General features: G+C 59.3%; 1 protein-coding gene across 1 annotated transcript in view; it reads right to left on the reverse strand.

Annotated features, from left to right (window-relative positions):
- The window catches only part of KLHL29 (kelch like family member 29), a 137,845-nt gene that overhangs the window by 13,556 nt on the left and 109,028 nt on the right, over positions 1-15,261 (reverse strand). Inside the window, 3 exon segments of the mRNA XM_006767540.1 lie at positions 1,328-1,587; positions 2,448-2,650; positions 9,574-9,712. Of these exon segments, the coding sequence (XP_006767603.1) occupies positions 1,328-1,587; positions 2,448-2,650; positions 9,574-9,712 (602 nt within the window).

The raw sequence follows: 15,261 nt of genomic DNA on the forward strand, positions 1-15,261 counted from the left end.
TCAGATAAGACCATGGGAGATTCTGTGTTTAAACAATCAGTAGACTTTCTTGACTGGAGCAGAGGCAAGCTGGGGAATAATCAGATGGAAGAACACTGGCTTGGGAATCAAGAAAGCTAGCTTCTCGCCCTGGCCAGTTTGGCTTAGTGGTTGGAACGTCAGCCCTGGGACGGAAGGGTCGTGAGCTCCATTCCGGTCAAAGACATGGACTTCAGTTGCAGGCTTGATCCCTGGCCCTGGTCGGCCTCATGTGGGAGGAAACTGATCAACGTGTCTCTCTCACGTCAATGTTTTTCTCTCTGTCCCTCCCCCTCCCTTCCACTCTCCCATCTGTCTTGGCAGCACCTCGCTCCCACCTCCACCCCAGCACGGGCCTCTGCTCCAGGCCAGACTGCGGGGGCTGAGATGGACGGCCCGGCCCTCGGAGAGGTGTGCATGGGGCAGGCACCCAGCAGCAGGTGGGAGGGCCAGGGAAGCTGGTGGCCATCAGCTTTGGAAAGGAGATGATGACTGACAAGCTTGCAAATCACAACCGTCAGAACCTGGGTCTCCCCAACACCAACAGCCAAACCCCTTTAGGGCGTCCCATGGCCTCAGACTGGCACCTGGACCTGCCACTGTGCAGAGGCTGCTGCAGGGTGGGAATGAATCTGGAGGAGACGGAGGCAGGACCCCTCAGGGGTGACTGGGCATCCTGGAGGCTAGGGAGGCCTTGGTGGGGGAGAGGGAGGGAGGAGGCACTGTGAGCAGGTGGCTATGGCAACTGTGCAGCTACACTAGCTCCCAGGGGTCCTCCCATGTGGGAGCTGGGCAGCTCCATTCTGAGGGGCCTCCAGAGGGGCTTTCGGGCCCCGAGATCCTCCTGGGACTCAGGTGCCCCTGGGACCCTGCCCCCTTTCCTCCTGCCTGGCCCTGGCCCTGATTGCTCCAGTTGCCCGCTCTCAGGGCCTCGCTTCCTGGGTCCCGTGTACGGTGGTTGCCCTCCACCTTCCCAGGAACCAGAGCATGGGTGCTCCTCCTGCTGGTCTGAGCTCAGGGGAGCGCCGGGTGCCCTGGCTCGGGCACACTTCTCCCCGAAGGGCCCCGACGTTGTCCCCCAGATCCCGCGGTCTCTTGGTCAGCTTGGGTCTGCCAGTGGAATGCCAGCCCTGGAGAACCAGGGGCCTGATTCTGCATCTCTCACTCCTCCCTTCGCCCGTCTGCTGCCCCCGGAGCAGTTCCAGCCTCCCTGTGGCCGGGCCCACGGGCAGCCCGGCCTCCTCTACCTTCCGGCCTCCTTGCCCAGGCGCCCGAGCGGGGCGGGGCCGGAAGGAGGGGCAGGCCTCACCTGTGCACGGGACGCAGGGTCCTTCTTGATCCACTTGATGACGGTCTCGTACACCAGCTCCTCGGCCTTGGTGTTGAGGCTGTCGTTGGAGATGTAGGCGATGAAGTCGTCCTTGGCGATGCCGAGGATCTCCTCCTGGGCCGCCACCTCGGGGAAGATCTGCAGTGCGAAGGCCTTGGCCATGTGGTAGAGCTCGCTGCACTGCATGGCCTCCGCCATGGCCAGCACCCCCAGGCAGTTGCTGGCCGTCAGCTGCTTCTCTGGGGACGAGAACACGTGACCACTGACCAGGGGGCCCTGGATGGGAGCTACCTGTCCCTCTGGGTCCTTCTCTGAGCCCATGGCCTTGGGACCTGCCTCCAGCATCCAGGGTCCCCATGAGCCCACTTCCTGTGTCCATTTCCGGGGTTCCCCTCTGCCCCGCCTCCCGCTGACTGTCCCAGGCCCTCCCTCTGCTCCTGCGGGTCCCAGCAGAGGACTGTGAGGTGCAGAGCTTCCTCACTGCCTGTGGGCCACGGGGCAGGGGGTGGGGTCACACTAGAGGCCTATGGTGTCTCCCGTCAGTGTGAAGGGCGTGCCTGGGGTCACACACTCCGACTTCAGAGTCATGGGAGCAGTAATACCCCATCTATGCCACCCACCATCGCCCACGGGCCTCAGTCCACCCCGCCGACCTGTAGACCTGGGCTCAGCCTGGTCACTCCCCCGAGACCCCACTGACGGTTATTCTAGCCTAGAAATGTCTGGGTCCCAGGACGCCCGTACTTTCGGGAGCCTAACTCTGAGGCTGTGGTTCCTAGCCCTCCTAGATTGCTCTATCCGGGCCCCCCTCCCCCCGCCCCCCATGGCCTCCTGTCTCTAGGCTCAGCCCCTAGTTCTCTGGCTGCACTCCATGCTCAGGCCACGGATTCTGGTGACTCAACCCTACCCCACTCTCACCCTGCTCTCCCCGAAGCCGGGCAGCTCCAAGCTGTAGAATAAGTGTGTTCTCCGGCTGGAGGTCCCCGACACTCAGATCCCCAGCCCGGACAGCAGGTCTGTGTGTCCAAGGGACAGCCCACTAAAAGGCACGAGGAGGGGGAACAACCAAGGACTTCCGCCCCAGGCGCTCCCGGCTCACCCAGGAAGGACACGCAAACTCTGCAGAAGGTGTGGAACTGGAACTTGCTGGCTGCCTCCAGCAGCGTCTTGGCGTTGGCCGCGTCGATGACCAGGGAGCCCGTGTACACGAATTCCAGCAGCAGCTCCAGGACGTCCGCCTGCAGGTCGGACAGGACGAGCTCCAGCTTCTCCCGGCCGCTCTGGCTGCCGTCTTGCACCGACCTAGGCACAGAGACCAGGCGTCCTTACCTGCCGCCCGCGGCCTCGGCCGCTCCTCACAGGGCTGGGGCTCCCTGCATGCCTCGGTCACGCCCTTCACTTTAGGGACACGGCAGGGACACACCTGAACCTAACGACCTCACGCGGGATCTGAAAGAGAAGAGTCTGACCAGAGACGCCCAAAAAGAACAGAAAGCCTGCTTATCACTACTCGGCATGTCCATGCAAAAAGAGATGCAAATCAAAAAGCATGAGCGGAGGATGGGGACGAGGACCGGACTGGCCGCAAAGGGAAACAATACGGTTCGGCCTGCTGCTGGCCCGGCGTCTCCGCCAACACGGCCAGCAGGCCCCGGGCCTGGGGCCCGTCTGCCTCCGACGGGAGGTTCTCCCGCGTGACCGAGGCTCCCCACGGGCTGCGCTCACAGCCCCTCCGGAGACGTCCTTGAACACCCCAGACTGAGGGCCCCACGCTGCCCCGGACACTGACTCCAACCCCACCTCTTTCCAAAAAGCATATTGTTTCCTTTTAGGCACGAGGAGGAAGCCCTTCATGACATTGCTTTGAAACTGAGGACGAGACGAGACAGACGGACAGAATGGTTAGAGCCGGGAGGAGGGGAGGGGGGACAACCAAGGACTTCCGCCACAGACAGCCAGCAGCCATGACCTGGGACCTGGCCCGGGGCGGGGCCCTCCTGCCACATGGAACACGGGGTCAGAGGTCAGAGTGGCCTGCGTGTAGAGTGTGCATCGGGCTTGTGAACTGGGGGGAGCGGGGGAGGGACACAAATATATAAATATGTTTATATCTGGTGTCTACAGGAATACAAAAACCATTGCAAAGGCTCCTAAGGCCTGGCAGCCGCACCCTAAAGCTGGACCTGGAAGGAAACAGATAAGATGAAGCAAAAGTCACAGCAGTACAGGAAGAAAGACACCCGAGCAGCGAGTCAGGAGGCAGGTTTCTCAGAGGCGATCAGCTTGGCACCCGTCTCAGCCGCCCTGGCCCGCACCGCCTCTCACCGAGCCTAGTTCTGCCTGGGCTGGGTCCAGCCACGGTCCTGGGAAATGACCTACCCGCCACGCCCCCCCTCCGACTCCTGAGGCGGCCAGGGGCCAAGATCTCCTGCCTGGTCCCCTGGGTGCCCTGTGGCTGGCAGTAGGGTATGGAGTGTCTGGCAAGCGAGCAGGCTGGCCCCAGAGAGGCCTCCTCCTGTTAGCAGGGAGCTCGGGGACCTGGGTGCCGCGGCGCTGTCACTGACGGGCACAGCCGTGACCTCTCTGGCCTTCAGGCTCCTCTTCTGCAAAACAAGAGGCTGAACCGGGTGAGGTCTAGAGTCCCGTGGGGAACACCCTTCCCGCGAGACCGCTCTCCCCGCAGTGCCTGAAATGCCTGCGTCAGAGCACTCTCTCTGGGTGGGCGCTGGCAACCAAGGGCCATGAAAGCACAGATATGGCCTGGCTGGGCAGGGGCAGCTGCTACCGGCTGCCTGAGCAAGTCCATCCCCACAGAATGGCTCACCCACAGGGGCCTGCAGCCCCGGCAGCTGAGAGGGGAAGGTGTGCTACACAGAGTCTGAGCAGAGCCCGTTCTCAAACCCACGGGTATACGGTGTGTGCACTTTCGAAAGTGACAACCACCGAGCCTTCTGCTGTGGGGAGGGATGTCCATGTCGGCGTGGCGTGGGTAAGTATAAAAATAGTTCCTTATGTGATCGCTCGAAACCACAGAAATCCGGAACACCCCAGGTCATCTGGTCAACCTCTAAGTCTTTGCTGCCTCTGCCTTCATTCCTACATGCACCTGTCTGGCCTGTCCTCCTCATGCCCTTGGTGCTCGCGGAGGTGACCCTGGGCCATAGCAGGGCCAGGCCGACGAGGCCACAGTAGGGCTGCTCCCCTTCTCCCAAGGCCTCAGCCTTTGTGTCTCCTCCTCTGGCCAGCCCTCCTGCCTATGAGTCCTCAGCGGAGGAGCTCAAATGCAGTGACCTGCTGGGGTGGGACTTCAGAATGCACACGTGCACGCACGCACGCACACACACACACACCTATGTACACGCATATGCACGCACTGACATGTGGTCCTGAGAACCCCAAGATCACCTGTGAGGAGGGGTGTTGAGCAGATGGTCAGTGGAGCCTGTGGCTGCAGGTGAGCGATGGGTGTAGTGGGACCAGCAGGCTTTCCTCGTGGGGAGAGGCTGGTCTTGCCCAGAGTCTGAGCCTGGGAGCGGCTGGGACAGGTGGTGCCTGCACGGCTGGGGAGCACAGGGATTGCATGGAGGCACACGGATGTCCACCACTACAAGTGCTGTCCAGGATTGGAGAGCACCGCTGTCCCTACGGCCTATAGCTGTGGCTCTGCTCCTTCAGGCACCCGGTGGGGGGGCACCTGGAGAAGAGGGGGCCATTGGGCAAAGGATCTTTGGGTAGTGGCTGGAGGCCCCCAGGACCCGATGCCAGACATGGGCATTCCACTCAGCCGCAGAGGAATACTTGGGTCCCAAGGACTTGGGCAGCTCACCCAGGCCCTGGCCCACCCACAGTGACTTGGGGATGGCCTGGCTCGCCTCATCCTGCCAGCCTCTGAGATGTGTGAGTCCCTCCTTTTGGTATCTGGTTTTCCAGACACACCTGTCTATTCCACCAGGAAAGAGGCAGGCTGCCACCCAGAAACGCCCCGCTGCACCGGGAAGGAGAGGAGAGGCGTCCGGCTTGGCTATTGCATTGAAGTCTAGTGGGTGCCCCTACGTCCAGGATCTGTGCCACTCAGGTCCTGTTAGCTTCCCCTGGGGAGGGAGACGGACGGGAACCCAGAGCCTGTGCACGGGGCTTGTGAGATCAACCTGTCCATCCACTTTCATTCCATAGGAACAGAGACCATATAGTTCAAGGTGTCGCTGCGCTGTGGTTGGGAGGCAGAGGGCCAGGTCCCTGTCCTATTGGTGGGATGAGGAGGCATCTCTTCCCTGAGGCTATGCACTTCCTCCCTCTGGACCCAGGGAGCGTGTTGGGAAGTACTGGCAGGGAGGGTGGCACCTCTGCCGTCTCCAAAGATGAACAGTCCCCTGTCCTCTCTGACGGGGCCTGCAGCCCGTGGGGCCGGTGAGCGCAGCGGGCTCCAGCCTCCCTGAGAGCTCCTCGCAGCCAGGGAGCAGGCGAGGGAGCCACTCCTCCAGGGCCCGCTCCCCGGGGTGGGAATGGCTCTGGACTTGGGAGGTTGCAACCCCAGCACCCCACTAGGTCTACTCTGCTCAAAAGATCCTCCTTCCTCCCCAAGCCTGGGGCGCTCCCCCACTGAATCCTCTGGGTTTTCCCTCTGGCCTGGACACAGGCCGGGCGTGCTTGTTACACAGCCCTGGCCTTCACATTCTCCAAAGACAAAGCCACAGCTCCTTTCCTGCAGGGCGGTCGCCCCGGACTGCCACGGGGACTCGGATGGGGCTACAGAGGGAGCTGAGGCAGGGCCAGGGGCTCAGCACAGGCTCTGAGCTTCCCCGAGGCCTCCTGTGCTCTTCTTCACACGGCCTCACTCCAGAGGACTCAGCCCCCCCCGCAGGGGCGGGAGGGAGGGCCTGTGACTCAGGTACCTGTCCCAGGTGGGTGTGTCTACTCGGGAAGATCCTCGGGCCAGTTACAAGTGTTTCTAATAGATGTGCGCGCGTGCACACACACACACGCACGCACTCACACACATTCACATGTACTCCGCATCCCTACCTCTTGCACGCCTATCCACAGTGCTGCCCTGAGATTTCACTGTCCTTCCTCACAGATTAGCATCTGAGCTTGGAGTCAGATCTCTATTTGAATCCCAGATCTATCGGCTACATAACTTCTCTGGGCCTCAGTTTCTTCTTCTGTAAAATGGGGATACGCATGGCACCTGCTTCTCAGGTTATTGGGAGGGTTTCCACGATGACATGCGGCACCTCGACAAGCCTCCTGTGGGCTGGTCTTGCCCTCATCGGAGGAAGAAGACGATGATGGAACTAAATACGGGGAGGCCAGGGGAAAGGAGCTGCGGCAGCTTCACCAAAGGTCTGAACATGTGAAGGAAGAACATGTGGACCAAGTCGGGGTCGGCCTGGAGCCTGGGCCTGGAGGATGGGGGCTCCGGGCAGCTGAGCGGAAGGGGAACTGGCCGCTGGTCGGGAGAGGCTGCTCTGAGACCTGCCCTCCGCCTCCCAGTCTGAATAGCATCTTCACAAACACAAATCTGACCATGACACCCCCAGGCCGGAAACAGCCCTGTGACCTGGCTCCTGCCCCTTCGCCCCTGCATAGGCCTCATCCCCTCCACGCTCACCTCGCACTTGGCATCCCAGCTGCAGTGTCCCCTGCTGTCCTGGGCCTCACACTCGCTCCTCTCCTGTCGGTCCCACTGTCTGCCTGGCCAATCCCATTCTCGGTTCAAAACCCATGCGGATGCCCCTCTCCCTAGAACGTGTCTCTCCGGCCAGACCCCGTGCTCCCGGACGGCACAGCCCATCTTGTCTAGGGTTTCGTGTGGGACCCGGCGCCCAGGAGTGGCCCTGCTGGTGCGCTGAGCGGAGAGCAGTGCGTGACAGGGCAGCCCTACGTCTGTCCTGTGGCTCCTGGGGAGGTGTCCGCCTGGGGCTGGAGCGGGAACATGTCACCCGCAATGGTGACCTGTGCCCATAGTGAGGACAGGGAAGTCACATTTAAAATGGCTACAAATGAACATTTTGGTCTTCAAGTGTAGGGGCTCCTTTGGACTCGGCTTGGGCCTCCCCTCCTCCCTGAGGGGCTTTTTTGTCTCCCCAGACCTCAGGCCTCTCTGGGCTCCATCCACCCGACCTCCCTCCCTCCGTGACCCTGACCTTCTCACATCTAGTGCTTGTACTTGGGAAGCCCTCCAGGCTGCCCTGCTCACCCCCTTGCCGTCACCTGGGAAGTCAGGGCTGGAAAGAAGCCCCGACGTCATTTGAGCCAACCTCTTCCTTTACAGATGAGACAACCCGATGCCTGAGAGCGAGGCCGTGATGTGCTGGGGTCACAGGACAGGTGGCAGAGGCAGGCGTAGCACCCAGGTCTCCTAGCTCCCAAGGAGGTACCCTCTCTCCTCCAGTGTCTGCCTCTTAGCTCCCACGTTCTCCCACCTGCAGGTGGGCAGCCCCTCCCCAGTGCTCCTCATAGCCCCTGCAAGTCCAGGCCCTAGCCCAGGAGTCAGGGCCTGTCTGCCCATCCCATCCCACGTCACACCCCCTCTCTGGGAAGGCCATCTCCCCCTCCTCAATGCTCATGACTCTCTCTGTTCTCAACTTTTCATTCCAGCCAACCCATCCCTTGCCTAGAACATTCTATAACATTCCAGAACATTCTTTGCAGTCTGGAACATTCCAGGCAACCTATCCCTTGCCTGGAATGTTCTTCCTCCTTCTTTTTGGCCTGTCCCAGAAGCCTTCACTACTTTGAGTTTCCACCTAAGCATGCCTTCTCTGCTGTGTGCAAGAGTAAGGTCTGCAGGTAAGGTCTCTGACGACAGTCAAAGGGCTCCTGGGTTCCTCTGGCCCACATCTTTCTAGCCCAGGGCTGGGCCATTGCTCAGTGCCAACCTGCCCCTGCAGCCTGCCCCTCTGTGCTCTCCAGCTGGTCTGGAGCAGGACCAAGGGCCTAGGATGCCACATCTGCAATTCAGCAGCCAGGTGCCATCACTGCTCGTACTAGAATTTGCCAAAAGTAGAAGCACAAAGACCTCCCTTGGCCTGGAGAAGCCACTGGACATGCCCCTTTACCCCCCAGCTCATGCCCCTGACCCCTGTGCTCAGACAGAGAGAACCCAGGCAGCGGGGGCGGGAGACCCAAGCTGCCCACGAGGCTGGAAGTCACCAAGAGCCTGCCCCTTCCTGCATGGCTGGGCCCCACGCGGCCGGGCAGGGCTTTGCACGCCGGGCAGCTCAGCTCTAAGTGAAAGGACACAACGGATTGGGAAGGAGATGCCAGCCAGGGTGCCATCCTGAAACAAAACACAGTCGCTCTGGGATTAGTTGGCAAGTCCGAACACAGCATTGGGAAGCAAGCAGAGGTCCTGTCCTCCCACTCTGAGCACAGTCCCGGCTCAGCGTCCGCCCCGGAGGCTGCAAGGCAAAAGGAGCAGCGGCATTAATCTGCTGATGGGGGAGAGAGAGGAGTGTGACCCTGGGCGGCCCCCCGCTGCTCTCCCTCACTACGGAGCTAGATAAGGTGGCCCCTGACTTCTTGGCAAGGGTATGAAGCAGACAAATTAAAAAATCAACGTAATGGAAAAAGAAAAAGATGCCCATGTACCATGAAGACTCATTCAGGTAGAAATAGCCGGGGCCGAGGGCAGGTGGGGAGGGAGCAGACGCTGAGAGAGCCCGTGTTTAGGACACACCTGGCCTGGGCTCAGTGTACCCGTATCAGGACAGGCTGCCCGAACGAGGCTTTGGCTACAGCCTCTTCTCCCGACTCGGGCTGCAGAAAAGCAGCCTGTGGGTGCCTCGTGCTCCTCAGGGGGGCGGGGCTGGTCGATGTGCTTTTCTGGCTTTAAGTTCACCATCGACAGCAGTGACGATGGTGCTGGGTACACCGAGGGGCAGTGTGCAGTGGTCCCTTCACGTGGGGTCTACAGTCCTCCTCATCTCAGGGAGGGCTTGTGAGCCACTGAGAACCCCAGCTCCTCGGGGCAGGGCAGGGGTGTGGTCTACTGCTGGCGGAGGCCCCTGGCGACCAGCACAGCTGAGTGGGGCGGGCTGGGGGCCGTGGCTGCTCTGAGGCTGCGTGTGAGAGGGTGCTGGGGAGGGGAGGGAGGAGAGATGGCTACTGGCTCTGTGACAGGGAGTCACACTTCAGGAACCTGCAAGAGAGGGGAGGAGAGAAGCGACACAAAAGCGTCCTACAAAGGAACAGACCCGACCACAGCTGGAAGGAAGGCAAACCTTTGAATCAGGTCCTTGAAATACAAGCTGCAGGAAGCTAGAACATTTTGGTGGACTTCAAACTCTCTGCCTTCAACAACAATTTTCAGGTCTGTAAAGGCTTTCGCTCTGCGCTGCTGGTTCAATTCCTTCAACATTTCTGCAGAACAGAGAAGACAGACAGGGCCAGGTTCCCATTAAGAGTTTTTTTTTTTCTTTCAAATTTTAAATTAAAAAAAAAATTATTTTTTTCCAAGAAGTAGAGAAATAGGAAAATACTTGATACTGTTTCTTGGCAAGACTGGCTCAACACTGACAGTCAGAAGTCACAAACATAATGCATAGACAAGCGGCAACCGGGGGGCCACAGGACCCGGGGATCACAACTTTCAAAAGCAAAAAAAACAAAACAAAACAAAACAAAAAAAATACAAATAAAATAAAAAAATAAAAATAAAACCCAGAAACTGAAAGTCCGGGGAAGAGAGTCCCGCAGTGACAGTTGGGAACACAGAGAATACGTTATCACAGACAGTTAGGAACTGCGTATCGCTACGCAACAAGGTCTCCAAATGCCAATGAGTGCCGACGTGCTTGGTACCAAGTAAAGCATGGCATTGCGATGGAGGATGGGCTGATATGGTTCAAAGGAATAGAGACCACAACACCTGCAAAAACAGCGCCCCTTGTTAGACAGTCGGCCGTGGCTGGGAGAGCTTCTTGGGAGGGAGGGGAGTGTGAAGGGAAGGGTGGATGGAGGGGGGGCCTGGGGAGCAGGCCAGGGGCCGAGACCGTCTGTACCTTCTCCCACCTCCGGGCCCCTTCAGCACGGGAGAGCCTGGCTTGCAGCCCCAGCGGGACCTGCCCACCCTGACGCACACCTACCTTTGCCTGGCGTCTTGGCCCCGGGGCTGGCAGAGAGAGTGCCCCAGGCCCATGGGCTCTGAACCTGGGGGGGCGGTCAGAGCTTCTCCCAGACCCATCTCCAGGCTCGGAAGGGGGAAGGAGGAGAGGCTGACCACCACCTGCTTACTTTCTATAAACACTTTCATTTGCCAAAGTTAGGGCCTTTGGATGACCGGTGTTCCCACAAGCCTCACCGTGCCCACCTGTCCCTGCAGCCCTGGACAGAGACTGCCCTTAGCATTGCTGGTAGCTGGACAGCAGAGGCCCCGATTCTGGGTCCAGAATGACGTAGACTGTTGTCAGGCAGGTTATGTCCTTTGGCAGGGGAATGGGAGAAGGTGGCCTGCGAAACGGAGCCCTGTCCGCTAAGCCGCTCCCAGCAGCCCAGACCTCCGGGTCCAGGAGTTACCCGCCGGTGCGCCCTGCGCCGGTCTGGCTAGTCATCTGTGCACACGGGCAGCGCTGACTGCTGCCAAGATGCCCGCTGAGCCCAGCGCTGCCTCTGACAGCTGAATGCCCCCGAGTAGCCCCCACGCGCCCTGAGCCTCTGGTCCTCCATCTGTGAAAGGGGGGGTGCAGGCTCCACTCTATTCCCAGAACCTGGTGAAGATCAGATACTCAAGGGCCCGGGGGCTCGAGGTCAGGCAGGCTCTTCCTTGGGAGGCCACCTGGGCCTCTGGCTGCCGAAGACCACGGGACACGGTGAGCACACCCACACGTGGTGGGGGGGGGGTAGGTCCGAGGTGTAGGGCAATGGCAAGTCACTGACCCCCACCATCCCCACATCCACCAGGCTGGAGTCGCAGCGGGCCGCCTGCAGGGGGCGCTGCTGAGGCCTCTGGAAGGCTGCTCGCAGGTGTGCCCAGACCAGCAGCAGGACACCAAGCGCGAAGCGTGGGGTGAAGGGCATGGAGGTGCTGGGGGCAGATACAGGGGAACGGGGCCTGGGGGGGATGGGGATGCGATGGGTGGGCAGGCAGGGCCAGATCTCACGAGGCTTTTGAGGGGACTGAGGTTTGACCTCTGGGCACCAGGGAGCCGCCAGGGAGCCGTGCAAGGAGTGACAGGTTAGACCTGGGCTCCGACATATCACGCTGGCAGCCCCGTTAGAGGCAGGACAGGGAGGGACAGCTGGAGGCAAGAAGCTGGGCCTCAGAGTCAGGCCTGGGAGAACCTGAACTCTGCCCCCATCGGCTGCGTGACCTGGGGAAAGGGAATCAACACCCCTCTTAGCTGCTGACACGGAGAAATGCCTAAGGGATACGCGGCAGACTCACTGTTATTGTTGATGGTGGCGACGGCTCCATAATCCAAGTGAGGACTGACGGAGGCCTGGACTCGAACAGTCACAGGACAGAGCAAGCCCAGCACGGAGGCTGCGGGTGCTGTGGCCCTCAGAGGGGGAGGGGGCGGGCGGGGGAGGCGTGAGGACCACGTCCAAGTTTCTGGAGGGACATGGGGAAGGGAGGGGATGATGAGTTTACTAGTAGTTTTGGGGTCAGGGTTAGGGCCTGTGGGACACGGGGGTTGGAGGGTGCAGGAGGCGGAGGCTGGGCCTGGGCTGGAGGCAAGGCTGTGGGCACCTGTGGCCTGGGCGTGGAGAGCCCGCTCAGGGAGATGCAGGGTCAGGCTGGGTTAAGGCTGAATGGCTATGCTCACACATCAGCGTTCAAAAGCGCCACCAACTGAATTCACTCCCACACCCTGAGCCGGGTGGGCGATGCCACCTTTGGAGTGGAGCAGTGTGGGGGGAAGAGCTCTGGGCTGGAATTGCAAAGACCTGGACGCTGTTCTCATCCCAATGTCGCCACTAATTGGCTGTGTGACCCCGGGCACGCTGCCCCAGCTTTCGGCCTCAGTTCCCTCGAGCACCGAGGGGACCTGCTCCGTTAACCTCCTCCCTGCCCCCTCGTCACACTGCCGTGAGTGACAGATGCAGCCGCACACGCCTGCTGAGCCCACCCTGCTCAGGGAGCTGGAAAACACGGCCGCATCAGACGGCCGCTCCCTCTGGGCCCCAGGCATCCTGATTGCTTGGGAAGATTCTACTCCTACACTGAGGTCCCAGCCCCAGCAGCAACGCCTCCTCCTGGGGAATTCCGGGAGGATCCGGAAGGTGCTTAGAGATCCAGGTCATCGTAACGGCAGCCCTGTCTACTCCCACGATGCAGAGACCTGCATTGAATCGCTGGGTTACTCAGTTTCAGAAGGATTTTTCAATTTCTGAAAGTGCTCACCAGGGGGTTCCTTCTCACAGCAGGGCCCCACGCGCATTCTAAGTGCTGATCGGCCGTTATGTGCTCATGGCCGCCGGCCCAGCGCCCCGCGGAGAGGCGGCATTCTGGGGCATCACGACCTGGGATCTATAGGAGGAAGCCAGCGCCAGCTCTGGGCACCAGCTGCCCTCCCGCCCCCTCCCCCCGTCTCGATAAAAGACAACCCCTTAATGTCTGCGGGGCTTGGGGGACTGGGCTCCTGGATGCCTCCCAGCCCCGTGCCCAGGTGGGGTGGTCTGCAGGCCTGGGCGGAGTCTGGCCAGCGCTGGGGCATCAGAGTGCACTCCGCCAGCACCCCGCACCCCGCACCCCGCACCTGTAGAATCCGCTGCCCCACCTGTGGGATGGGATGTGCTCCACACAGCAATTCGGCTGTCAGCGCTGCTTACATACCCCCACCCCCACCCCAGTCCTCCACTCCAGGGGGGCCCTTCCCTCCCCACTGAAGCCTCCCCTAGGCAGGGCCCCCTCCAGGCCTTCACTCATCTCCCTGCCCCTCTTCTGGCTAATTACCACTTGTTCTTCAACACCCCTTAAGGTACTATTCTGTCCTCTTGTCCTCCGACCTCCTCCTCTGCAGGCTCCCCTAACACCCTGTGCTTGCCTTTAGGCAGTGGTTCTCAACCTTCTGGCCCTTTAAATACAGTTCCTCATGTTGTGACCCAACCATAAAATTATTTTCGTTGCTACTTCATCACTGTAATGTTGCTACTGTGATGAATCATAATGTAAATATCTGATATGCAGGATGGTCTTAGGCGACCCCTGTGAAAGGGCCCTTCGACCGCCAAAGGGGTCGCGACCCACAGGTTGAGAACCGCTACTTTAGAGCATACTATGTGCTGCAATGATTTATTTACATGCCTTCTACACGTCATGGTATTTTATATTTTTATCTTCAACACATAGCACAGGGTCTGGCATACATATACAGTGTACGTGGCCGATTGCAAAAATCCTTTGTAGCCCCTCCCAGTAAGGGGTGGAGCCTATCTCCCCACCCTGTGAATTCTGACTTGTTTCCCACCATAGACTCTGTGCGTGGGTGCGAGCCATGGCCGCATAGGGCTTTGCTTGCTTTTGCTCATTCTCTCGGGACCCCTGCTGCCACCACTGTCTGAACAAGTCTGGGCTGGGCTGCTGGGGGCAGAGAGACCTTGTGGAGCCGAGGTGAGCCAGCCCGCCCCACCGCCCAGCATCAGCAGAGCCAACCCCAACTGCAAACCAGATCCTCACCCAAATCGGTGGTGGTTGCTTTAAGCCACTAAATCCTGGAGCTGTCCGTTATGCACAAGAGCCAGCTGCATGGAAAGCGTGAATAACTAACTGGACTCCAGCACCAGAGAGCGTTCTCTGGGCCAGTTCGTTCTCCTTTGCTGGTTCATGTGAAGCTAGTTATGATTATTTTTGTAAATTGTGATACATTTTACCATCTTAACCACTTTTCTGTGTGCATGTAGTTCAGTCGTGTTCAGTACATTTCCACTGTTGTGCAATCACTTTCCAGAAGTCTTTTTATCTTGCAAAACGGAAACTCTGTACCTATCAAGCCTCCCCTGACCCTCATCCCCCTCTCGCCCCAGTCGCTGGCCGCCACCATTCTATCCTGTCTCCATGAATTCAACTTCTCTGGGCACCTCATCACATATGTGGGATCGTACAATATTTGTCTTTTTGGAACTGGCTTATGTCACTGAGCATAATGTCCTCAGGGCTCACCCATGTTGTAGCATCTATCAAAAGTTCTTTTTTAAAGCTGAATATTATCCCACTGCATGTATGTAACACACTTTATTTATCCGCCCATCGGCTTTTGGCTAGTTCTTAACAGCAGTCACGGACATCTCTGCCTACCCCATCTAGAGCCCTGTTGGAAGTGGGTAGGGTAGACTGGCTCCGCGGACCCAGCAGCTCGAGGCATCGGAGGGAAAGGGGACGCTGGGGAGGGTCAGCCTGGGCTGGAAGCTGTGTTTAGAGGCACGTGAGGCCACAAACTGCACTGATGAAGGTGCAGCCAAACTTCTGCATATTTTTCTCCAAACGACACAAGTGATTTGTCAGAGACTAATGGGTTCTTTGCGGCGGGCTGGAAGGGCTGTCGGAGGTGGTAATAAAGAGGAAGCGATGCCAAATATTAAAAGGCAACGCACTCCAGCGGCTTCGCGGCAGAGGAGTCCATTAAATCAGAACCCCGAGGAAGGTTGTGCGGCCAAACAATTTTTTTCCGGAGCTCAAGTAGGAGCCCAGCGAGGTGATAAATGCTCCCGATTCCATTGGTACTTATGACACATAGTTGATAAAAGACCTGAAAAAATTATAAACTCAGAGCAGTTGTGAGATATACTGGGAAAGCCCAGCAAGGACTGTGTCACGCGTGCCCCGGGGGATAATTCATCGGGAAGCGGAGGAGCTCGACGCGTGCAGACACCGTGGGGACAAATGGTGGCTTTGCACAAACACAGCCTCCTGCGGCTGCTGCTCAGTGGGGACATGGCGGCTGGGAGCACTCAGAGGGAGCAGACAAGCC

The sequence above is a fragment of the Myotis davidii genome, unplaced genomic scaffold (assembly GCF_000327345.1).
Source record: "Myotis davidii unplaced genomic scaffold, ASM32734v1 scaffold238, whole genome shotgun sequence".
Lineage (NCBI taxonomy): Eukaryota > Metazoa > Chordata > Mammalia > Chiroptera > Vespertilionidae > Myotis > Myotis davidii.